This window comes from Mauremys reevesii, linkage group 9 (genome assembly GCF_016161935.1).
Source record: "Mauremys reevesii isolate NIE-2019 linkage group 9, ASM1616193v1, whole genome shotgun sequence".
Taxonomy (NCBI): Eukaryota; Metazoa; Chordata; order Testudines; family Geoemydidae; genus Mauremys; species Mauremys reevesii.
The window spans coordinates 50,367,547-50,392,330 of NC_052631.1; the positions used below are offsets into that span (position 1 = coordinate 50,367,547).

Here is a 24,784-nt window from a genome sequence, read left to right on the forward strand (position 1 = left end):
CCTCCCCCACTCTCCCTGGGGAGCTGACCCATGGGGCTCTGTGCTGCCCCTCCCCACAGGGTCTGTGGCGAGCTCTCCCGCTCCCTTCGCCCCTCCCCCAGGCTCTGGAAGGCGCAGACGCGTGGGGCTCTGGGCTGCCCCCTCCCTAGGTTCTAAGGGGAGCTCCCGCTTCCCCGTTACCCGCCTCGTTCTGAGCACCACCTACTTCGCCCCTCCCCCCCGTTTTGGCGTAATCTTCCACCGTTTCCGGTTCCTCGATGACGCACTTCCCAGCGCTACCTGCCTCCGCCCCTAACGCGCGCCCCCGACGAGGAATCGCTCGCGAGCGCGCCTCGTGAGCGCGCACAGGCACGTGGGCCTGCCGGAGCCAATCAGAGGCCGGGGATTTGGGGGGCGAAGCGCGCTCTCGCGGGCAGTTGCGGCGGGAGAGACGCGGGAGCTGAGAGCGTGACTGTGCCCCCTCCGCGCTCCCGCCAGGCCGGACCCGTCCGACGCCGCCATGTCCGAGGAGAAGCCCAAGGTAACGGCTGGGGCCGCGGCACGCTGCACGGGGCTGCCGGGCTCCCCACCGCGCAGCCCGGGCCCTGCGGGCTCCCTGGGCCCCGCCCCATATCGAAGAGACCCGGGGTCTCGCGCCCCGCCCGCTCGCGAGGGATGCTGGGAGCGCGGCCAGGCTGCGGGTCGGGCCTCCCGGGGGTTGGGGGCGACGTCGCCGAGAGGCGCCGCGCTGCGCCGTCGTGGGGAGCGTCCGGTTCGCTCCCCTCCGCTCGCCCCGCCCCCATGCGCCGAGCTCCCGCCGCCCGTCCCGGCAGCGTGTTAGCGCCTGGCCCGCGGGGTCGCTCCCCGGGAGCCAGTTGTGTAGTGGGCAGGGCCTGGGGCTCAGGGAGGCAGGTCACAGACATACACCTGGCGCTGGGAGCGAGAGTGCTGAGGTCAGGACGGACCTCGGTTTCTGGAGGCCTTCAAAGCCTGGCCCCAGAGCGGAGTTGTGCGCTGCAGTCTTCATCCTGGGGCTGTAATGGGCTTTCTAGAGCTCCTGGGCCCAGGCCACAGAGCACCTTGAAGATAAGACCTGAGACTTTGACCTTGATTTGAAAATCCGTATGCAGCGATGGTAGTGAGCGGAGGAAGGGTTTGATGTGCTTGCAGTAGCCTGTGTTGCTGAGGAAGACACTTTGCAACATTCCCTACTAGTGGAGTTTGCTAAATGAAGAATACATGCTCAAGTACATTGCATTGCTCAAGTCCAGCTGAGAAGTGACAAAGCTTGGCCAGTTGATGTGCTTTCATTGACCTGTCCTGACCGTATGAGATTGCAACAATGTTCATTTGAGAAATATAATAATTTTTACAAACAGCTACCATACATGTACAAAAAATAGAATATTAACAATTGGAAAAGTGAACTTGCCACTTCTTCATTCAGAGAACCACATGACAGCTATATTGCCATTCAGGGGCTTGTCACTGAAGAAGAGAAGATTTTTACCAGAGGATGGAAAGCTGAAGAGATAGAGGTGGGATCAGTTGATGAGCCAGTGCCTCTTCCTGGTAGTCCCAGAAAATTCTCTGAGGACCAGAGTTGCAGCAGTGCCCAGAGAACGTGCTTGATACAGGCTACACCGGTGCCTCTTTAGTGGAGGCATGGCCAGTGGGTACTTACTAAGTTCCTTGATTCTGAAATGTGTGGAAGCTTCTGAGTTTCTTGCCCAGGGTTAAAAACAAAATTGTGGTTTGCCAGGACCTTGATAGTTCTGTGGGTTTTAAGAAAAGCAGTTTAGTATGATCCAAGCCTTCACTGCAGGTTGTCCATATATTGATAATTCTGGATGCTGCTTTGTTTCAGACTCACTATTGCTATGACTGTCATCTCTCTGAAAATGAGAGTAGATGAGATCAAAGGGCATTACTTACCACAGCCAGTTGTCCTAAATTGTGAAGTAAATGTAACACAGGTGAGCTGAACTAAACAAAATTTGAAGGTAGGTCTCATTGAGATTGACAGAGGAAAAGTATTCTTTCAGAGATAATTCTTGAATGATATGAGCCAGAGATTGTGTGCAGAAATGGAGTTTATGTACTACCAGGTTTAAGTTGAAATCCCATGTTTTTTCTACCCACAAAGAACCTTGAATAGAAACTGAAGAACTTCTTGTTGGCTGGAATTAGAACAATCATTCTTAAATAGATGATATCTGAGACACTGTTAGAGAACACTTGTTACTTTATGGATGGTGAGGAGGCCAGAAAGGAAGGGTGTGGGAATTACTGAAAAGACCTGTGTGAATAATCTTCAGAGCCCATCTGTCAAGAGGTATGGTTCAGGAGGAGAAAGTTCTTTAGTCTTCCTGTGAAGATGATGGGCTACTTGGCTGAAAAGATTTTGAAGTCTAGAACAGTGGTTCTCAAAGCTGGTCTGCTGCTTGTTCAGAGAAAGCCCCTGGTGGGCTGGGCCGGTTTGTTTACCTGCCACGTCCGCAGGTTCGGCCGATCACGGCTCCCACCGGCCGCGGTTCGCTGCTCCAGGCCAGTGGGGGCTGCGAGAAGGGTGGCCACCACTGGTCTAGAGAAGACACTGCAGAGGGGCTTTTGGCTGTTTTCTGATGGAGCAAAAGAGATGTGTCAGCTCAAATTTTCCCTTAAATTCCTGAAAGAGGATTGGTTGGGCAAGATCTCATTCAAGTCTGAGGAATTCATTGGTGTCTTTTGGGGGGATCCCCTGAAAAGTGTAATCTCACCAAAGGGAGCTTGAATGACAGGTGAGGCTGGTGGGCAAAGGAAAGTATCTTGAAAAGCCTGCAGCCATGGTGCTGATTCCGTTGGTTGGGATACACACCCACAATTGGTCAGTTCAGTCCATATTCTAAGAATACTCTTGGATTCCTCACTGATGCTGAGTCTCACTTGCCAACATTTGCAAGCAGTGCTTTCTTCCATCTCTATTTAGCTAGGAGACTCAGTCCCATTCTGGTGGACAAAGACCTATCCTTAGTTATTCATGCCTTTGGCACCTCTCAGCTGGACTACACCAACATGATGTACCTGGGCGTGAAACCTTCAGAATTTAGGAAACTCCTACTAGTGCAGAAGGCTGCAGCACATCTCCTCAGCAACATGGGCTACCATGAGCACATCACATCTGTTTTCTGCTCTCTACGCTGGCGTCCCATAGAATAACGAATCAAGTTCAAGGTCTCAATCATTATCTTCAAAGTGCTCCTTGGCCTGGGCCCAGGATATCTAAAAGATTGTCTAAAGCTCAGGCATGAAGACCATGGTCAACAACCCCACTCCTCTGGCACAGTGGAACTCTCAACAATAAGAGTAAAGCTTCTCTGTGCAGAAGACAGAGCATTCTCCAGGGGTTGTCTGAGACATTGGAGATACCCTCCCCCCCTTCCTGGGACTAATTACTACCACAAACCTCACCGCTTTCTGTTCCAAGTACAAGGTGCATTTCTTTCACCTCGCCTTCTCTACTATAAGCACTTAACAACACATATATTAAAAAAAGCAGTGGGGGCGAGAGCAGACACTATCGAACCAACATACTCCCCTGAACACACTTCTCCCTCTAGGAGGGGATGAGAGAACAAACAATATATGACAGGTGTGTAGTCACGTCACTTAGCATGCTACTGGAAGGTGTTTGGATACCATGATCAGTGCATTGTAAGAACCTATATAGAATAGAATGAGATTGCCCTTGGAGGTCTGTGTCCAAAGCTCTAAGACGCATATTGTGGCAAGCTAGAATGTTGCAGGGAAGGGTTCTGGTGGAAAAACTAGCAATGATGTAGATAGTTATACAGGAAGCAGAGTGCTAACTTGTAAATCTTTAGCTTTTTCTTGACTTTTGTGGGCAACCTTAGGTTTAGGGTGACTTTATGATAAAGACGTGAGCAAAGACTGGAGATTTAAAGTTGTTTTGTAGGACAATGGGCAAATATTCAAAGCCGCTCCCTAGTGAGCTTTTAAACTTTTGATCCACAAAATCCTTAATGGTCCTTGTTCCTTCCATTGGGGTTAGAAACTTCCTGTGCTGGAAGCAGTCTTGAGATGAAGGAAGGGAGAATCAATCTAGGGGCCAAGGAGGACTGAACTTGACTAGCTGTATTTGGTATAGCTTTTCTGTGGCTCTGCTGATAGATATTTTCCTCTCTGGATTGTACCCTTCAGAACCTGGAATCTTTTCTAGAGACTGTTTTGGAGAAGATCACTTTCTCTCTTACTAGTGCTCATCTGGAGTCTGCCATTTTAAGGAAAGGGTGAAATCTCTACCTAGTAGTGGAGGATCTGACCTGAGCTATGGCACTGACTTACTTGGGCAGTTCACCTGTCTTCTGCTGATAACCTGGGTGAATGTTTCTGATAGTTGTATGATTCTTAAGATGAAGAGCATGGTTAGGACTTTGCATTCTCAGTACTTAAAGGACAGTCATTGCTGTATAAAAATCTAAACTGAATTTATCTGGTGCTTTATTGGGGGGTGGAGGGATAGCTCAGTGGTTTGAGCATTGGCCTGCTAAACCCAGGGTTGTGAGTTCAGTCCTTGAGGGGGCCACCTAGGGATTTGGGTCAAAATCACTTGGTCCTGCTAGTGAAGGCAGGCGGCTGGACTCAATGACCTTTCAGGGTCCCTTCCAGTTCTATGAGATAGGTATATCTCTATATATTATCTGGTAAGGTGGTTGAACTAGTGAGGCTGTGTTTGATGGAAACATCTGTGTTCTGTTTTGGGTAGATACCAGGACTATCAGGAAAGAAAAGGGCAGGATTATGTCTTGACTGTCAGAAGTTATCTTGTTTCTAATAGTAGTCATGTTTGGCTCAAATGTTTAACACCAACAAAAGATGTGAAATAAAGAGATGACTGTTTCAGGCTTCCAAAAATATTAGAAAATTATTACAGTACCCCAAAATGTGCTAAGATATTTTTGTTTTGTGATAGCACTTAGATGTCAATTGAGAAAGAGGCCCCATTTTTCTAGGTAATATACAAACATAGTGATAGTCTCTCTCCCTCCTCCCCCCCCCCCAAGAGTTTAGAACAGGAATTGGCACCCTTTGGCTCGTGGCCCATCAGGGAAATCTGCTGGCAGGACGGAACAGTTTGTTTACCTGCAGCATCTGCAGGTTCGGCTGATCGCAGCTCCCACCGGCCACGGTTCACTGTTCCAGGCCAATGGGGCTGCAGGAAGCGGCATGGGCCAAGGGATGTGCTGGCTGCCACTTCCCGCAGCCCCCATTGGCCTGGAATGGTAAACCGTGGCCAGTGGGAGCTGTGATCAGCTGAACCTGCGGACGCTGCAGGTAAACAAACCATCCCAGCCCGCCAGCAGATTTTCCTTACGGGCTGCATGCCAAAGGTTGCTGATCCCTGGTTCATAATCTAAATAGACAAAGAGCTTGGCTACACTTGCAGCTGTAGAGCACTTTGGGTTAAACCAGCCTTCGGAGAGCGCACTAGGGAAAGCGCTGCAGTCTGTCCACGCTGACAGCTGCAAGTGCACTGGCATGGCCACATTTGCGGCATTGGGAGTAGTGGATTATGGGCAGCTATCCCAGAGTTCAAGTGGCTGCAACGTGCTTTTCAAATGAGGGGAGTGGGGTGGAGTGTGTTGTTTGTATGTGGGGGAAGAGAGAGAGAGTGGGTTTTTGGAGTGCTGAGAGTGTCAGCACGCTGTCTTGTAAGTTCAGATCCCCCTAGCCCCCATGCCTCTCTCTCACTCACTCAACGTTTGCTTTGCCCCGTTTTGCAGATAAGCAGCCTCTGTCTGAAATGGAGCTCTGAAAAGGCACTTCCGCATTCCTCAGCCAATTTCACAACAAAGAGAAGAGTGGCCACTTGACTTAAGGGGATTATGGGATGTTTCTGGAGGTCAATCAGTGCGCTGTAACGTAAATCCTTGTTCACACTGGCCCTGGGGCATCTCAGCCAATACGCAACAGCAGTTATCCCTCTCGTGGAGGTGGAATACCAGGAGCGCTCTAGCCAGGGAGTCAGAGTGCTCTCCGTGTCTTGCCAGTGTGGATGGGGAGTAAAGTAGAGCGCTCTGGGAGGCTTTATTGCGGTATAAAGTGCCAGTGGTAGCCAAGCCCAAAGGGTAGAGCAGAGGGATAGAAAATACAAATAGGGTGAATCCGGTGATGGTTTGAGAACGTTAGTGCCTTGGAGGTTTTTTTGTGGGGGGGGACGTTGTGATTAGGTGGGTTGAGGTTAACAGAAAGAGGAAGGGAGATGGAAAACACAGAAGAGAGAAAGGGGAGTGTGGAGGGCAGATGGACAGAGATTTAAGTGAAGAGACCATGCGGAAGGGGGGTAGAGTAAACAACTAATCAGCAGAGAAGAGAATGTCCAGAGGCAAAACTAGAAAACAGGCTATGTCTACACTACACACCTCTTGTGGTGGCGTGTAGGGTATGTGTTACTACATACTGCTGTGCAAAGCAAGCTGCGTCCACACAGCACTGTAGCTACATGTGTCAGTGAAGCTCTGGCAGGGGTAGGGAGTGGGGAAAGGCTTGGCTCTGCTGTCTCCACATTGCCAGAGTCTTTCACTGCCATGGAGAAGGACCCCAGGTGTGGGGAGGCAGCTGCAGGACAGGCAGTGCTTGGGCAAACAGAGAGTCATGTTGGGAACACACAGGGTTCAGGCATATTGTTACTCACCTAAGCAGTGCCTCTCCATCTATGGTGCTAGTTATTAACAGTGCTGGGGGAGCATGTCATCTATGTACTCTACGCACCACCAAAAGGAGTGTGCAGTGTAGACATACCTTTAGATCTGGGGTTCTCAAACTGGGGGTCGGGACCCCACGGGGGGTGGCAAGGTTATTACATGGGGGGTTGCGAGCTGTCAGCATCCACCCCAAACCCCACTTTTCCTCCAGCATTTATAATGGTGTTAAATATATGAACATGTTTAATTTATAAGGGGGTTCGCACTCAAAGGCTTGCTGTGTGAAAGGGGTCACCAGTACAAAAGTTTGAGAACCACTGCTTTAGATGACATAATCATGTGTCCGATAGTGCCAGCTGAGACTTTAGCTCAGGGGTAGGCAACCTACAGCACGCATGCCGAAGGCGGCACGCGAGCTGATTTTCAGTGGCACTCACACTGCCTGGGTCCTGGCCACCAGTCCGGGGGGACTCTGCATTTTAATTTAATTTTAAATGAAGCGTCTTAAACATTTTAAAAACCTCATTTACTTTACATACAACAATAGTTTAGTTATATATTATACACTTATAGAAAGAGACCTTCTAAAAACGTTAAAATGTATGACTGGCACGCGGAACCTTAAATTAGAGTGAATAAATGAAGACTTGGCACAACACTTCCAAAAGGTTGCCGACCCCTGCTTAGCTGGTTCTGTGCAGCTTCCCCAGAGCCACATGGTTGTGGGGAGGGTAGAGCCTGGTGCCCCTAGGGGCAGTAGGGTCTCCCCTGCAGAGTTCTCTGTCTAAGGAGTGCTGGGAAAGGGAGGGAACCTCTTGGCTTCAGTTGGAGCTCATCTTCCCCTCCTCCAGTGTGTTGTTTTACCTGCTGAAACTGCTTCTGCCAAGTGCTTATCAGAAGCCTGCCCCTGAGAGCTTGCAATCAAAATAGATGACCCAGAAAAAGGAGTGGGGTAAATGGATGGTAACATAAGTTTCAATATTCTTTCATATTCTCCTCTTTTATGTTTTGTGCTCCTCTGTGAACTTATTTAAACCCTATGTTCACGTGCACCTTTTCCTGGATCCAATTTTTATTTGTAATTTAAGCTTGTCTCTTGATAGGAAAGGAAAATGATCCTTGCCTCTTGCCTCCTGTGTCTACACCTTCCCCTAACTTTCACATGACCACCTGTTCTTTTTCCAGCTCTCTCCCTGTACCTTGCGTGTAATGGTCACTGATCTCCCCACATAAATCAACAGTTAAAGCTAGTGGTTCTAATCTCTCAAACCACTGTGTGTGCGCTCCTGCTGCCACTGACAGTGCAGTGCCATAGAGCCAGGGCCAGTGCAACCATTTAGGCAACCTAGGGTGCTAGGATTTGAGGGGCGCCATTTTCTTCGGCAGTGATCGCGGCGGCCAGATCTTTGGCCGCCCCAGTCGCCACCGGCATTTAGGCAGAGGGAGCTGGGGCAGGGGAGCGCGGGGAGGGCCACCTGCAGCAAGTAAGGGGGGGTGGGGCGGCACGCAGGGGAACTCCCTGCCCCAGCTCACCCCTGCCCCACCTCCTCCCAGAGCACACCGTGGCTGCTTCACTTCTCCCACCTCCCAGGCTTGCGGCGCCTAAGCTGATTGGTGCCGCAAGCCTGGGAGGCGGGAGAGGTGAAGTGGCCACGGCGTGCTCGGAGAGGAGGCGGGGCAGGGATGAGCTGCTTCACTTCTCCCGCCTCCCAGGCTTGTGGCACCAATCAGCTTAGGCACCGCAAGCCTGGGAGGCAGGAGAAGTGAAGCAGTGACAGCGTGCTCGGGGTGCTCGTGCGTGGAGCAGGGGTGAGCTGGGGCGGGGGGATGCCTCAGAGCAGAGGGTGGGGGGTGGGGAGCTGCTGTAAGGGGGGCACCTCAGGGTGGAAGGAGGGAGCTGCCACGGGGGGCGGGGTGCCTCAGGGCGGGAGTGCCGGGGGGGGGGAGGGCACAAAGTGGAAGTTTTGCCTAGGGCGCGAAACATCCTTACACCGGCCCTGCATAGAGCAGCTCTCTTCTCTGTCTTTGTGAAGGGCAGAGGACAGAGTTTGGCTGACCTCCTCTCTACCGTTGGCCTGCAGTACAGGGTCTTTTCTGGGAGGTGGCGAGCACTGTACTCTAGTGCCCTGAAATCATCTCCTGTGTCTGTCTAGGAGTTTGGGGATGGGGTGGGAGGAAGGTTATGGGAGAGACTGCCATGAACAAGAAAATATTTGGAAATGCTTTGAAAATGTACAGTTAAAGATAGCATTTAGTGACTAACGCTTCAAAGCACATAAAGAATTATAAAATGAGTTCTCTTACTGCTGAAGTTGAAATAACGCCTTATGATCTAAGCATTTAGGGTGGGAATTTCAAAAGCACTGAGCATTAATGTATTTCTGCTTCTATTGAAGTTAATGAAACTCTCATTTAAATTTATAGTTGAACCTATTTAGGACTTAGAATTATTTTATCATTTTTTATATTATTTCTATGGCACAAACAGGTGCTAGTCACTTACCAAATGTTGACTGTTTTAATAGAAAATTAGTGAATGTTGTATAACTTGCAGAGTTTTGCAGTGTCTTATAAATAGGATCCAGCTAATTATAGTAACAAGCCATGACCACTATGGTCCTGGTTGCCTCATGACTTCTGTTTAAAGGTCGATTTTTCGAAGTCCTCTAAAATCATCATGCTTAGTCAGATTACTTGGAAATTTGGTGTGCTTCAGAGGGATGTAAAATAGGGTTAGTGACCCAAATTTGGGGACATTTGAGATAGAGGTTCTGGAGATTTATGCCCTGGGAAAAATAGCCATTTCCCCAAAAGTTCTAGGTGGAGGGTTTTATTTTTTTTTGTTTCCTCCTCTCCCCCCCCCTCCCCCCGAGATCAAGCTATGAGACCATTTTCATCCACACCACATCCAATGTGTCATTTTACCCAAGGTAGCACATGACACCCACCAATCTTTGGGGCACTCAAATGTAGAATGATATTTAAGAAAATGGACATTGTTCACAGCATGCATGCATCGGTACAGAAAATTGCTAGAGGGTTTCCATTCCCAACATTTTAATGTTAACCTTAAAATCAATTTTCTGTTTAATGTTCAACAGTTCTAAGTGCTCTAAAATCCATATTGTTAATCAGATTGCCTTAAAATTCAGTGTAAGTGATGGGACATAGGGTATAGTGATCTAAATTTGGGTCAATGTGACCAAGGGGTTCCCAAGATACAGACCTGGGGGAGGGGGATGGACGGACGACAATTTTTCTTAAAGTTGACACATCCTGGCAGTGCTTTTTTGCTCACAAATAGAGATCCAACCAGGTCTCAGATCATTGCACCAGTATCTCAGACACTCAAGGGTTACTCCAACAGGGTGCATGGCACTCACCAGCCCTTTGGCAGAAATCACATTAAAACATTATTTGAAAAAGAGTTTGCTTCTCCAGTTAGGCACCCTAAGACTCACAAGCCTATTCACACACCTAATAGATTACGCTGAGCATGTGGAGATAGAGGAGTTAATAGGCTTGTTAGCCTTCAAAGTTTCCTACCAGCTGGATAGCTCAAGATGACAAACGGTAGTCCTTTGAACCTGACCCACCTCAAGATTACATGGGTGTGTACCTTACCTCTGTATTTCCTGGTTTTTAATTTTGCTGAGCTCAATGTTGTGGAGGGACAAAAGGTGTCACCAGGCAGCCTTAAGTCTGTGTTAACTAGGTGTTTTGCCATTTAATGTGCTTTCAAGCTCGACTCTTGTAAGCGCTCTATTATCTGGTTACTTTGATTGTTTTGAAAGTTGGTGTGCGGCATGGGGTACCATTAGTGATCCAAATGTGGGGTCATTTGACTGAGGAGTTCCCAACTTACAACCCTCTCTTCCAAAACTGGTTGCCCTCTTCTGCCTTGTACTGATAAACTGAGAGGTATTAATGACTTGATGAATCACAGATCTGATTGAGATTGATGCTGTGAACTCACCCTTCAATTAACATAATTAAGGATAAGTTAATCACAAACCCTTCCCCCACCCTCCCTGGCTAAGCAAAAGGAAATTTTGACTGAGTGGTTGGAGGTTGCTGCAATATGTGAGTAATGGGTGGCAATTTTATTTTTTGGGGTGGGGGGAACAATGTAATCAAAGTCTTTCTGAGGGAAAATTAGATATGTGAATTCCTGATGGGAAAAGAGAGGTATTAGGAGTGGGGCAACAGGTGGGAGGGAGTTTGGGGCTACAGTGAGGGGAGGTGTTTTATGGAGAGAGGGGAGATATGTGAATTGCTGGTTGGCAAGCCATGAATTGTTTGAGAAAATCTGAGGGGTAGCCATGTTAGTCTGAAACCAAAAAAACAATGAAGAGTCCAGTGGCACCTTAAAGACTAACAGAATTATTTGGGCATAAGCTTTCATGGGTAAAAAAAACTTCTGCATCTGAAGAAGTGGGTTTTTTAACCCACGAAAGCTTTTGCCCAAATAAATCTGTTAGTCTTTAAGGTGCCACCGGAATCCTCATTGTTTTTGAGAAAATCTGTGTATTGTTAGCCCCTGAGGGAAGGGTGGGGCCAAGTGGCTACTTCCTGATCTTGTGTTTAATGTGGGGTTTTTTGTTGCTGTTGTTGGGTTTTTTTTGTTTTGTTTTGTTTTTTCAAAGAAACAGAGCTCAGAGATTTGGAACTGACAGCATGGCTACCTTGATTGCTGAGGGAAAATAAATGTGTGCTGCCAGAGGTGCTAATGTGTGGTTTCTGGGCAATTCCTGGATCACAAGGTTGGAGAAGTTTGCAGGAGAGTAATGAGTACACCATGACATGGGGATTACTAATTGCAAGTTGATTTGGGTGGAGAGAGAAAAAAGAGGTTGGCATCATGTTTTACCCACTCTACAGTGTCTCACTGGTGACTTGAGAGGTGGTGATGTGTCAGACATGGTGATTCAGTCAGGCAGAAATTATTTGGGCCTTATTCCTGGTGTACTGCTCACATAATGTATGAGAGCAGATTTGGACTGCATCAGTGACTTGTGTCCAGAAGCTTTGATAGTCTTCTTTAATTTGGCTGAGCCTCTGAATAATCACTACAGTGACAATATGAAAACTATTAATAAGTTTTGGAAGAACATTAATTGGGAAATTGGAGGGTTCTTGGCTAATTGAAAAAATCTGTATTGTGTGTCAGAAATATTTACAAGGTTGGACACCTCACTGTTTCTTGTAGTTGGGGTACATCTGTCACACAAGGGCCAGGGGATTTTTCAAACGTACAGAGGGTTTTAAGATGTATGATCAGTACTTTCTGATGCATGTTTCAGCATGTTTGAGAACGACTGTTTAGGTGTTGGGATTATTATTATTATTTATTATTTTTTAGATTTAACAGAGTTTTAAATGTTGTTTGCTTGTATATAGTTGGTTTTTAATAAATAATTGTTCAGCAATTAAAGTGTTTGTGGTCTATTATGCACCTGTGTAGGCGAGTATGTTCAATGCAAGGTTTGAGGACAGTGGGATAACTCAGTGAATGACAGTTATTTCACTGAAATTCATGTCATACAGGAATGTGACTCTTAACTTACATATTTGAAGTACAGTAGTTGTGAACCTTAGCACAGGTTGGGTGGGCCACATTATAAATTTTGGTTTACTGAGGCGTTCCTCCGTCGCCCCCACCTTCCTCCTCCTTCCTCCCTCCCAGAAAAGGTGTGTCAGGACCAAGGAGCAGCAACCCGAGCTCACAACACATAGAATCGTAGAAGATTAGGGTTGGAAGAGACCTCAGGAGGTCATTTAGTTCAACCATCTGGAGTTCTTTGTTCCAGAACTCAAAGAGATGGGGAGTTGCATGGCTGGGGATTCTGTGCAGGGTAGACAGCATTAATTTGTTTATCTAGGCATGCAGTACTGGGTGCATTGCATTATTTAGCCTTGGCAGGATTTGATTTAAATTGTTTGTTAGTTCTCAGTAAATGTCAGTTTTGCCTGACACACTGAAATTGACTAAAAAAAATCTCTTGGCCTATCTGCACTATATGCTTGTAGGGATCTGTGTCACTGTTCCTGTGGCTGCACATGGAGTTCTCTGCAGCCCTGTTGTCACAGCCCTGCTCACTTATTCACTCACTGTCTGGGGATGCAGTGGCCTTCCCCTAGCAGGAGTCATTCAGCAGCAGTGTAGCCTCCCCTGTGGCTGGGAACTCATTGTCCTTGCATTCCAGGCTGGGGGTCACTGCTCTGCCCTGCCAAGACCATAGCCCTCACTACACCTGGCTCCTGCAGGGAGGCCCTTGCAGCACCACCGTAAAACTGAAAATTTATTAAAATTGATACAACTCTGAAAAAGATTTAAGTTAATATTGATTTTTATTTTTAAATTTACAAAAAAAAAAATTGTGCCAAGCTTAGTACTGTTGTAGGGGGGAAAGGTCTTTGCATAATATTTATGTGGGATCTACCCCTTTCTCTTGACTGGGGGACACAGGCTCCAATAAAACATTGTCTTATTGCTAAGCATAGTGTCTGTTCTTGAGGGATAACCATTGCCTTCCCAAAAGACATTTGATGGGCAGTTAAGGGCTGAGGACCTGGAATTCAAGATATTCCTCACCCACTCCAGAGGACCCCCATCTGACAGCTGCGTCTACCTGAAAAAGTCAAACAAATGTCTCTCTAAGGTAAACTTTTAAAAAGAAAGTGTACAAAATTTCTCTTACACTTTTAGAGACTTGCAGGCAGCTAGACATAACATAACAACCCAAAACAAATCCTAGGGACATTTACCTGTTTCAGATAAATCACCAGAACTCCGATTGCATGGGGAGGAGAGGAAAAGAGGGATTAGAATCCACGGGAGAGTGATTAAGTGCTTTAAACATATTACTGCATCCTCTGCACTCCATAGCAGTGGATTAAAAGGTACCAGATCTAGTTAGAGCAACAATTTTTATTCTGTTGTGATTGAGTCCTTATTTTGACTTGTTTGATAGGTAAGGAAATGTATTTCAGTGGTATACAGAGGTATGCTCAGAATAAAGAGTGTCTCCACAGCTACGGGCATGAGGGAGACTATGGGAAATTCTGACTCTGTGTGCATGTGTGTTTTGTGCAGAGCTACAGATAAAACTATTGTTGTGATGCAGGTCAAAATAGCCTGTCGGTCAGTCAGTTGTTACGCAAGGTAGAACGTGGCACCCAAGCTGTGAACGGTATTTAAGAACATGTTCACTTCTTTGCTTGCATAGATGTGCAACCTGGAAGGAGAACAGTGTGCATGCGCCAATAAAGAACAAATCCAAGAAGGTTTCTGTGCAGCCACTTATGCTTGCCTGGGTAGGTTGAGGGAATGTGCTGATGCCATTGCTTCTGGTGAACACCCCACCACTGACATGTCTAGTCTGAACCTTTTTACACCTGTGCAATAAAGATTTAATAACTCATGTTGCTTGCTAGAAGCTGTGTGTGTTATAACATATTTTTATATTATGGGGAGGTTTACTGTGAACACGGCAGGATAGTCAGTAGCGGGTCTAAACAAAATTTTTTGTTGCATCAGGTGGGGGAAAAGCCAGGGACAGAGGACTGAGTGGGTTCAGGGCAACTTTGTGTGTGTGTGTGGGGGGGGGTGTCCTTCAACAGTGTTAGCTGGAATCCTGGGTGTGAGAGTGAATGGATTGTAAAAAGAGGTGAAGAGCTTGTACATTTCTTACTCCTGGGGGGATTCTGTGGCAAAACAAAATTCTGCATATTTTATTTGTCAAAATAATGTAATATAATCACACCAGTTTCAATTCTTTTAGTAATTTATTAAAACTACAATACAGAAAAAAGTCACAGTAACTATTCAGCATTTCCTAAACACATGAAAGTTAAGTTACAAACACTTGGTAACTAATACCCGGCATTCCAGTTATAATCCTGGATTTTAATTTAAATTACATTACAGAACACCAAACCGGGGGTGGGTGGGAAGAATGTCATTTTAAATTGCTCAGACTTTCACACATGAAAGTCATGCTGTTTTGCTAATCATTGTCCCGGACCTGGCTTGGTACTCTGGGAAGTGCTTGGTTCTGAGTGTCCTGTCATTTTGGGCATGTCTACAATGGCAGTTACAGCTCCGAGAGTTACAGTGCTGCTCAGAGAGCGCAGAAGGAAAACCACTGTTGTGTGTTCACACTGACAGCTGCCTGCGCAATAGTGTGTTCACACTTGCAGTGCTGTTTGGAGCGGTGCACTCTGGGCAGCTATTCCACAGAGCACCCTCTTTCTCTTCTGCCGCTAAGACTTGTGGGAAGGCAGGGGGGGTCATGGGGCGTCCCAATGCCCCAGGATGCATTGCTTTGCATCCCAGCAATCCCTGTGCTTCTGTCTGTGTTTGGCACCATCTTTCAACGGTTTGTGTACTGCGCGCTCTGCCTCTTCGGACTGCAGGAATAGATCCCAAACTGCTGACCAGAATGCTGCTCGCTCTGACCAACATGTCATGAGTGGCAGTGAAGTTATTCTGTAAACTACAGCAAGAGGAGTGCGACGTTGATCTTGCCACGCGTAGTAGCTACGACACGAGATTACTTGAGGCATTCACTGGCCTGTTCAAGAAGCTGAAAGCAGGGACTTTCTTCCCGGACCAGAGGATCACCATAGGGGAAGCTGAAATGCCCATTGTGATCCTGGGAGACCCCGCCTATCCCTAATGCTGTGGCTTATGAAGCCGTACATGGGGCAACTTGACAGCAGCAAGAAGCGGTTCAACAACAGGCTGAGCAAGTGCAGAATGACTGTGGAGTGTGCATTTGGCCATTTAAAAGCCCGCTGGCGATGCCTGTATGGGAAGCTGGACGTGACCGATGACAATATTCCTATGCTTATAGCTGTGTGCCGTACGCTCCATTATATATGTGAAGGGAAGGGTGAAAGCTTCACTCAGGGCTGGACCGCAGCGGCTCAGCGCCTGGAGGCTGAGTTTGAACAGCCAGAGACCAGGGCTATTAGAGGGGCACAGCACGGGGCCATAAGGATCAGGGATACCTTGAGGCAGCAATTTGAAGCTGAAAGCCACTAATATTTGCTGCTATGCTCAGGATTGAAGTGCTTGTAATTCTAGGAGGTGTCTGGTGCACATGATGCAATAAGGAGGTTTAACATAATTGTATGTTGCTTTGCAGAGCTCTTTTTGCTTTCACTTAATAGAATAAAGATTGCTTTCAAACCAACACAATTCTTTTACTAAAAGACAACAACCAGAGGAGAGAGTCAAACAACAATAATACATCAGCGGGGAGGGGGAAAGAGAAGGTCTCCAGAGGAGGAGGGGTCCCGGGACAGCTACAGATTTGGGTATGTCCAGGGATCATACCCAACCTTCTCCTTTGGAGTACAACGTAGCGGGTGCTGTACATCAGCAGGGCCAGAGGGATGGGTGATGAGTGCAGTGGGTAGTGGGAGTCCACACTGCTGGACTGTGAGGAGGGAGGAGTGGAATGCTGTGGGTAGAGAGTGGAGCCAGGAGATTGATAACAATGTGTTGGCGATGGGGGTGGGGGTGCATGGGAAACCCTTTTGTGACAGCGCTGCAGGGGAGGGCGGGCGTGGAGCTGCTCGGTTTGAAGAGCTAGTATTGCCTGGAGCGTGTCCACTTGGCGCTCCATAACATTTAAGAGCCACTCCTTGGCTTCTTTCTGGTGTGCCACGTTCTCCTTTCGGTCCCTCTTCTTGCTGCCTCGCCACTCCTTCAATTCCTGTTTCTCAGTGGCAGAGTGCATCATAACCTCATGGAGAAAGTCCTCCTTAGTTCTTCATGGCCGCTTTCTAATTCTGCACAGCCGTTCTGCTGCCGATAAGGGAGGCTGGCCTCCCAAGGTCATCTCTGTGAAGTTTAAATGCAACATTTTACAGAAGCAGTATTTTTTTTCAACACAGACAACACTGATTCAGTGCTTTAAAACACAGTCAGTACTCACACACCTGTCACTAACTGGCTGACCCTAGGCAAGCACACATGAGATACAAGGCCCCCAAAATGGTGAATAGCTGCAGGGCCAGGGTGAATCACTCTTCCCGGATCCTGCTGTACACTGGGCACGTCGCTCATGGGGAGAGCCAGCACTGTAGCGGGGGCTTGATAATCATTCCTGTCCTCTCACTTTCCACAGGATGTGATCATTATGGAAGATATCTCGCTGCTGAGGGTGAGCAGGGAATCAAGGGAGGGTCTTCTCCAAGCCTGCGGCTTCTGCCCTGGCCCCTATGCGGCTAGCCTGTGTGCAGCAATGGTCCCCCTGTCTCCCCGTGATGGCACAGTGGCGCGGGAAAGTCAAAGTTAAGGAGCAAGAAACAAAGCAGCTCTGGCGAGGAACCTGCGGCAGCTGATTGCCCATTATCTCCACAAGAGTTACCTGGAGATCTCTGAGGGAGATTCCCATGAAGTGAGGGAGTCTTATCAACAGCCTGTTCTGCCGCTCAGACTAGGCATGCAGTGGGAGACAAGCCTGCTTTCTGCAACCCTTCTGCCCCCAACAACTCGATTCAGCAATTCCCAAAATCAGATCCACTTACCAGGGGCTTCCTCTCCTGTTTGTGCTTCACCAAGATCCTACTGCTGTGACTGGCTAGGTTCCTCCGGGGTAGAAAAGAGCTCCTGACTGCATGTATCTCTGGCCTCCGAGCCATCCTCTGCCTCTGAGTCCCCCTCTTCATCCAAGATTTCTTCCTCCTGGGTCGATCCACTCTCGACTGGCACGTGAGCCAACGAAGTATCCACAGGGGCCTTTGCAGTGGAGGTGGGGTCGCCACCAAGTATCGCATCCAGCTCTTTGTAGAATCGGCAGCTCATGGGCGCAGCATCAGAGCAGCGGTTTGCCTCCTATGCCTCATGGTAGGCATTCCGCATCTCCTTCACTTTTACCCTACACTGCAATGTGTCCTGGTCATGGCCCCTTTCTATCATGCATCTAGAAATCTGTCCATAGATACCATAATTCCTATGGCTGGAGCGCAGCTGGGACTGCACAGCTTCCTCTCCCCAAATGCCAATGAGGTCCAGCAGCTCGGCATTGCTCCAAGTGGGGGATCGCCTGGTGTGTGGAGCAGGCATAGCCACCTGGAAAGATGCACTGAGACCACTGCACGCATCACCGAGCAAACAGGAAGGGGACTTTCAAATTTGCAAAGGAATATACGGGGTGGGGATGACGGTTGGTCACCCGAGGATAGGGCAGTAGAGTTCAACCCGATGACCAGAGAGGTGAGAACAGGCATTGTGGGACACCTCCTGGAGGCCAATCACTGCACTGTAATTGCCATGGTGTCTACACTGGCACTGCAGCGCTGTAGCCCTGGCACAGAAAGCTGTACATCTCTTGTCGGGGTGGTGAGTTTTTTTTTTTTTTTTTTTTTTAAGAGTGCTACAACTGTGAAGTTTCTGCACACTAAGTGGCTTGGCAGTGTGTACGCCTCAGGAGTTACAGCGCAGAAAGCTGCTTTACTGTGCAGAAACTTGCCAGTGTAGATGGGGCCTTTATTGACTGCTTGGTAAATGTTTTATTTGCCCTCAAAGTCTTTTTTTTTTTTTTTTTTTTTTTAACAGGTAAAATAAATCCTGAGCTGTAATCTAACCCCATTGTGCCACTTTGGCACAGGAAAAAAGTGAGAAAGCATGTAGATCTTCCTAGCTGAGGATCCCCTTACTGTCATTTATGATAAGACTCCTTTACATCACTCTGGCCTTAAAACTGTCACAAATGTTATGCTCCTGGGAGAACTGACTGAGAATGGGAACAGCTAACTAACAATAGGCATGCTGCTACATTTCTGCCTCAGAGAATGAAATCAGTTAACTAAGGGCACGTCTTCACTAGCAACATTAAAGTGTGGCCGCAGCATCGCTTTAATGTGGCTTGTGTGGTTGCGGTGCGGCGCTGGGAGGGAGCTCTCCCAGCACTCTGAAAATCCCACCTCTATGAGGGGAATAGCTCCCAGCACTGGGAGAGCAGCTCCCAGCGCTGGTGCACTGTCTGTACTGGTATGTTACAGTGCTGAAACTTGCAGCGCTCGGGGTGTTTTTTCACACCCCTGAGTGAGAAAGTTGCAGTGCTGTGAAGTGCCAGTGTAGACAAGCCCTCAAGCAGGCTGCTTCATTTGTGCCTCTAGTGTGCTTCCTGCATAATAAAAAGCCCTGTTACATGCCGGGGAGCTGCAGTCGCAAGAGAGAGGGACAGAGTGTCTCTCTCGCTTGTTGGAACGCACGTATCCCCAGCTCCGCCCCCGTCGGCGATCACCGAGGCATACACGCCCAGCCCAGAACAGACGCGCTGACAGGGAAGAGGCATGTGTCCTCCGGCAGATTTTTTTTGCGTTTTTCTGCACGGGGGCACAGAAAAATGCAGGCCATATGAATTCTGTGCTCCCGCAGGGGTGCAGAACCCCCCCAGGAGTAATTTCAGCAACTGTGGGGTTGGCAGAGTATAGGTTCCTATGTTAATGGGCATATTGGGGCATTACTGAAAAAGAGCAAAGTTAAGGTTTTCCATGCACACTTAACTATGCATTTCCTGGTTTTCAGCCGTTTGAGTTTTGCTCAATTTAGTGTTCTGCATGACATCATCAAGCAACCTTAACTCTGTGTTAACTTAGTGTTTTGCCATTGAGTATAAATAATCTACTAACTTCCCCTCAGGATAGTCTGAGTTTGCAGATGTAAATGTTGGAATTTGTTCAGTTTTTAGTAATTTGTTCTAAAGTTTCTTACTTTTACCTCTTTGCCTGCAAGTCTCAGAGGCAAACACAAAACTTGGGTTTGTTTTTTTTCTGTGCGCGCTGTGGAGAACATCAAACCTTTATATATAGGAAGGAATGCTTCTGTTTTGCAACAGTTTGCTTAAGTACTATCAGTCTTTTCCAGATTCTTAGGGTAACTTTTATTCATGAATAGTGATGCCCATCTTTACATTTTGTTTTGCAGGAAGGAGTAAAAACAGAGAATGACCATATCAATCTAAAAGTAGCTGGCCAGGATGGATCCGTGGTGCAGTTCAAAATAAAAAGGCATACACCCTTAAACAAACTAATGAAGGCTTATTGTGAGAGACAGGTACATATGTTTAACACAGTTTTTATATGTTGTAGTATTACTAATAAATTCATTTTGCTGTCTGAGAGTCAATAGGATCTCTTATCTTATGAAAAACCTTGTCATTATGGAAACTTTACTTCTTTTCATAAAATGTGTTAAATATCAATGTTTCTGAGAATGAGTAGACCCCATTATATGGGAGTATGGTAGAATATGGATTTTGCGGCTTAACTTTCTCTCTCAGGTTTGAAAAATTTGGTTTCAGTTATACTTTAATGAAAATTACTTTATCCTCATCCAGTGCTCCTGGTTCTAGGGGCCAGGAACTCCTGAACTGTAATCCCGGCTCTGACACTAATTCCCTCTGTTGCCTTAGACCTTTTAACATCAGTGTTACAACGTATATAAAATCGTTAACCACCTGACAGGTGTGAAGTGAGGTTTAAGAAGTTTGCAGAGTGTTTTGAAGATGAAAAGTAGTTGTCTGTCTTTTCCTTTTGTTTTCTCTTTTTTTCCCCTCTTAATGTTTTTTGTTGTCTCTCTATCCCCCTGCATCACTCTGCTCTGGTATCTTACGCTCCCTTCCCCCACTCACCAGAAAGCTACATACTGCAAGGTGCAGGGAACATGTGCTATTCCAAAATACAGTAGAACCTTCGAGTTATGAATACCTTGAGAATGGAGATAGTTCATAACTCTGAAATGTTCATAACTCTCAACAAAACATTATGGTTGTTCTTTCAAAAGTTTACAATTGAATATTGCCTTAATATGGCTTTGAAACTTTACTATGCAGAAGAAAAATGCTGCTTTCTGTTTATTTTTTCAGTAGTTTACCTTTAACACAGTACTGTATTTGTTGGGGGATTTTTTTTCCCCCTCTACTGCTGCCTGATTGTGTACTTCCAGTTCCAAATGAGGTGTGTGATTGACTGATCAGTTCATAACTCTTAGGTTCTACTGTAGATGTCCTGCTCATACAGTGCCTGCCCTGGGACTTCAGACTAACTTAGAATTGTGACATCTGGGTCGAATCATATACAACATATATATAGCTCTTCTGTCACTTTAAATCTTCTGAATTCTGATTTTTTACACGTTATAGCAAATACTTGCTCCTAATCATAAACTTATTTTATGCTGATTGCAAAATAAAAACTCCATATCTCATGTTAATTATTTTAACTTCCAGGGTTTGTCAATGAGACAGATTAGATTCAGATTTGATGGACAACCAATTAATGAAACTGACACGCCTGCACAGGTACGAAAATACGTTGTAATAACTATAGCAGAACTCTGTATATTTTTGTCTAGGTGCAGACAACTAAAACTATTTTAGGGGGCATTTTGATAGAATCGTATCTTTGTCGTAGGCCCAGCAGTTTCCAAAATGTGCAGTAGGATTTCTTTTTCTTTAAAAATTCTTATAATTGTTACCACTGGTGGAGCTTGACCCAATTAGCAAGTGAGAGTACTAGCGTAGACATGGCTCCAAATAGCTGCCAGAGTTTTAAGGATTGTCTTACGAACCATGCTCAGAGTAGGTCTAGAAAATGATGTCTAGCGTGATTAAAATGCAGGTGACTGCTGGTGCCTTGTCTACACTAGTGCTACCACCATTTCTGCCACTGCTGAAGCTGAATCAGTATTGGCAATAGTGATAAATTTCAGGGAGGAAAATTCCTGGTATGGACAAGGCCTGTGGTAAGGAATACAAGAAACAAAACCCAGACATATTCTGGATGGGGTGGATTGGACTAATGAGTCCTCCTTTGGAGTTGAGAGAGAACAATAAATCACTGACCAAACTGGTTTGTTCTGGCTGTGGGAATGCCCTGCAAAGCTATTTTGTAATTGGATGTGAAAACTATGAGAGAGAAAATCTAGGCTGGAAAGGAACACCCTGACTGCAGCTGACTGGAGTGCACCCCAGGATGGCTTGCTGAAAAGACTAACTTTTTCTGTGCCCACAGAGTATAACCTCTGTGGAATTAATGGTACTACTCATGTGAATAACTGTTGACAGTGGTTAATTAGAGATTAGTTACAGACCCTTGCTGTTCAGAAGACAAATTGAACTGCACAAAGTGCACTGCTGCAGAAGTTGGCTGGGAGTGGAATAAAGGTTTGATTTGCAAGTTTGGGGAGATGTGTAGATTAAATCAACAGAAACCACACCTTTAGCAGTTAGAGAGGAGGAAGCAGAGCAGAGAATCTGGCCCCAGACTTCTTGGGGAAGTATAATGAGGGTATGTTTACACTACAGCAGCACAGCTATGGTGCTTCAGCTCTGCCTCTGTAACGCTGTAGATGCTCCCAATGTTGACAGAAGGGTTTTTCTGTTGATGTAGGTGATCCACCTCTCTGAGAGGCAGTAACTAGGTTGATGGAAGAATCCTTCTGTTCACCCCTGGTGTAGACATGACTAGGTCATTTTGACCTAACTATGGTTCTCAGGGCCTGAAATTTTCTACTGCCCTGAATAACGAAGATAGGTTGGTCTAATTTTTAAGTGTAGACTGTGGGGAGCAGGGGTGGGAATAGAGGGCCAGAGTTGTGCCCTGTTGAGCAGGAACAATCTGTGTTGAGTGTTGACACTAAAGGAAAAGCATAGAGTGACATGAAGCCCTTAATGCCTTGGATCTTAGACTCCACTTTACTGCCTAAATCTGGGATCTTGTTCCCCAACACAGTGTCAGTCAGCCTGGAATGTCTTTGCTGAAGGGAGACCAAGATAACTTGTGACTAGAGCTGGGAAGACACTGGTGAAGGGGTGATGTTGCTTTCTGAGTGGGTGGAGAGGGGAATTTAATAAGCATTAAAGTTTAAATTTAAACACTGCTTCTTTACAAGTAATGCTATTAACAATGCAAGAACTAAATGCCCTTTTAAAATGTATAGCTATGTATATATTAAAATATATGTGCATTAATCCAACAGCTGGAGATGGAAGATGAAGATACTATTGATGTGTTTCAACAGCAGACAGGTGGAGTGTGTTAAACATGCTGTCCTTTTGGGAAGAGGAATTTAAAGACCCTTGTCACACCTCACTTTCTCATCTGTCCTTGGATTTGCTATTAAATAGTAATGAATGAACATGCCAATCACACAGGATTCTTCTAAAACTTTAGAGGACATTTACCAAAATTGTTCTGCTGTCCCTCTGACATACTGCGTGTGCAAGTCAAAACTGTATCTGCAGGGATTAACCTACATCTTAAATTGGGCCAAATGGAATTAAACTGAAAAGTTAAGTAAAATCTGGGTTGTCTGTCTGCTGTTACCTTGTTTATCTAAACCTGTGGCCTAAGTATCCCCCTATATTCTAGGACACAGATTGTTAATTCCTGGCTCTTATTAATTATTGCCCCACTGCATAATTCTAATCATGTAAATATATCCTCACTTCAGTAGTGAGTTTAAAATCTCCTCCTACAATAGGGCAAGTGAAGGGAAGGAAAGGTTATTGATTTAAAAGTTTTTACTATGTGTTGTAAACACAGTTATTATTGTAAAACTCAAAACCTATGATACAAGGACTGTACGTGCAGATATGAGGCTTAGTATAGAGTAAATGTTTAAATATTGCAAATGTACATGTGCTTTGTCATAATCTGATAAAATAGATTGAAATTTGTTTTAAAAAGCAAACATAAGAGAATTGCCCAGAATTAATTTCAGCAATTGAGTTATTACCAGAATGCTAGACCAAACCTACTAGTGTTCATGACTGAACACTAGTGTATTATGTTCCATAAGAATAAAAAGAAAAAAGTCCATCGTCACAGCTCACTATCGGTTTACTAGGTGATGGACAAAAAAAGTGCAACTTGTCCCTATCATCCCCTTTAATACAAACATAGAAGTTGTATCATTATTACTCACTTGGTACTAGTAAATATGTGGCCTCTGGTTTCTTTCAGTACATGTTTCTTATGGATAAATGTGGTCTTACATAAAACAAACCAAAACCTCTAACAAACAGACTCTTGATAAGCTTCTGGCCAAGCTGTATGTGCAGAAGAACAATTAAAAGATTGCTAAGCGCAAAAACCTTGAAAAGGTAATTTAAGGTTCTTCTGAAAAATTTCTGCTCTGCTGCTTCCCAAAAATGTATTGAATTTTAAATGCATTTGTGTGGTGACTTTCAGTTCTATATGATGTTTTGGGCTCTACTCCAAATGAAATTTTTAAAAGGTCATCCTATTATCCTTCAATAGGTTGTCCATTGCTGCTTGATTAGGTCATTATCTGCCTTTTATATTTACTGGACCAATTTGACATTAGATCATCTCTTTGCTTGAAATCTGCTGGGAAAAGTCCTTATTTTCTTTTTCATTTTATTGTATATGGGCTAGGGTGGGATATTCTGTTAGAGCTCATAGTTTATTCACCAATTTGTACATTACTTGTTGTTCTTTACTACTGTATACAGTAAATATAGTTTGGTACTCTGTCTCATGGCTTATGTTTAATGCTGCTGCATTTCAGACAGCTTTACTTGACATTAGGTCACTGAACTGCCATTGCTTCCTTTGTTGCCATATCTTGCATTGAAATCCTCACCTCGGACCGTTGTAATCAGCTACACTGAACATGATAATAGGTACAGTAAATGCACAGTTCAAGGTACTTATACTCACAACCAACTAGAATTACAGTAAAGGCACACTCGCCTGGTAATCCAGACTCTACTGTGGTTAACTGATGAGGAATATCTAGTGACTTGTGTATTTTGTTAAATAAAATTACCTGAACCAAAAAATAATTGGGCAGGAGGGTGGGAAGATTGGTTTCTGTGTAAACAGCACCTGTGCTGAGTTGTTCAAGAGACCAGCTCACTGTAAGTGAGAAACATACCTGTAACTGAACTTACTGAGATGCCAGTATGACAGCACTACATTTTTAGGTTTGCTTCTAGGTACATGTACAGAGGATTGAGTGCACACAAAGATAAGTGATCCCACCACACTTAAAAATAAAGCAACATCTTGCATTGCTTTTGTGTCAGACAACTTTCACCATCACTGATTTCCCA

The 24,784-nt window shown here is 45.7% G+C and overlaps 1 protein-coding gene across 4 annotated transcripts; it reads left to right on the top strand.

Moving 5' to 3' along the window:
* The first annotated feature begins 322 nt into the window (after positions 1-322).
* Positions 323-24,204, top strand: LOC120371770 (small ubiquitin-related modifier 3). Of its 4 annotated transcripts, none has more exons than XM_039487991.1 (4): positions 323-520; positions 19,630-19,758; positions 20,933-21,004; positions 22,684-24,204. In XM_039487991.1, the coding sequence occupies exons 1-4, from the start codon at positions 500-502 to the stop codon at positions 22,744-22,746; spliced, it is 285 nt and encodes a 94-aa protein (XP_039343925.1). In that variant the 5' UTR covers positions 323-499; the 3' UTR covers positions 22,747-24,204. The 4 variants fall into 4 exon arrangements, with proteins under 4 accessions (XP_039343925.1, XP_039343923.1, XP_039343924.1 ...); XM_039487989.1 differs by lacking the exon at positions 323-520 and adding an exon at positions 10,232-10,294; XM_039487990.1 differs by lacking the exon at positions 323-520 and adding an exon at positions 16,827-16,858.
* The last annotated feature ends 580 nt before the right edge of the window (positions 24,205-24,784 follow it).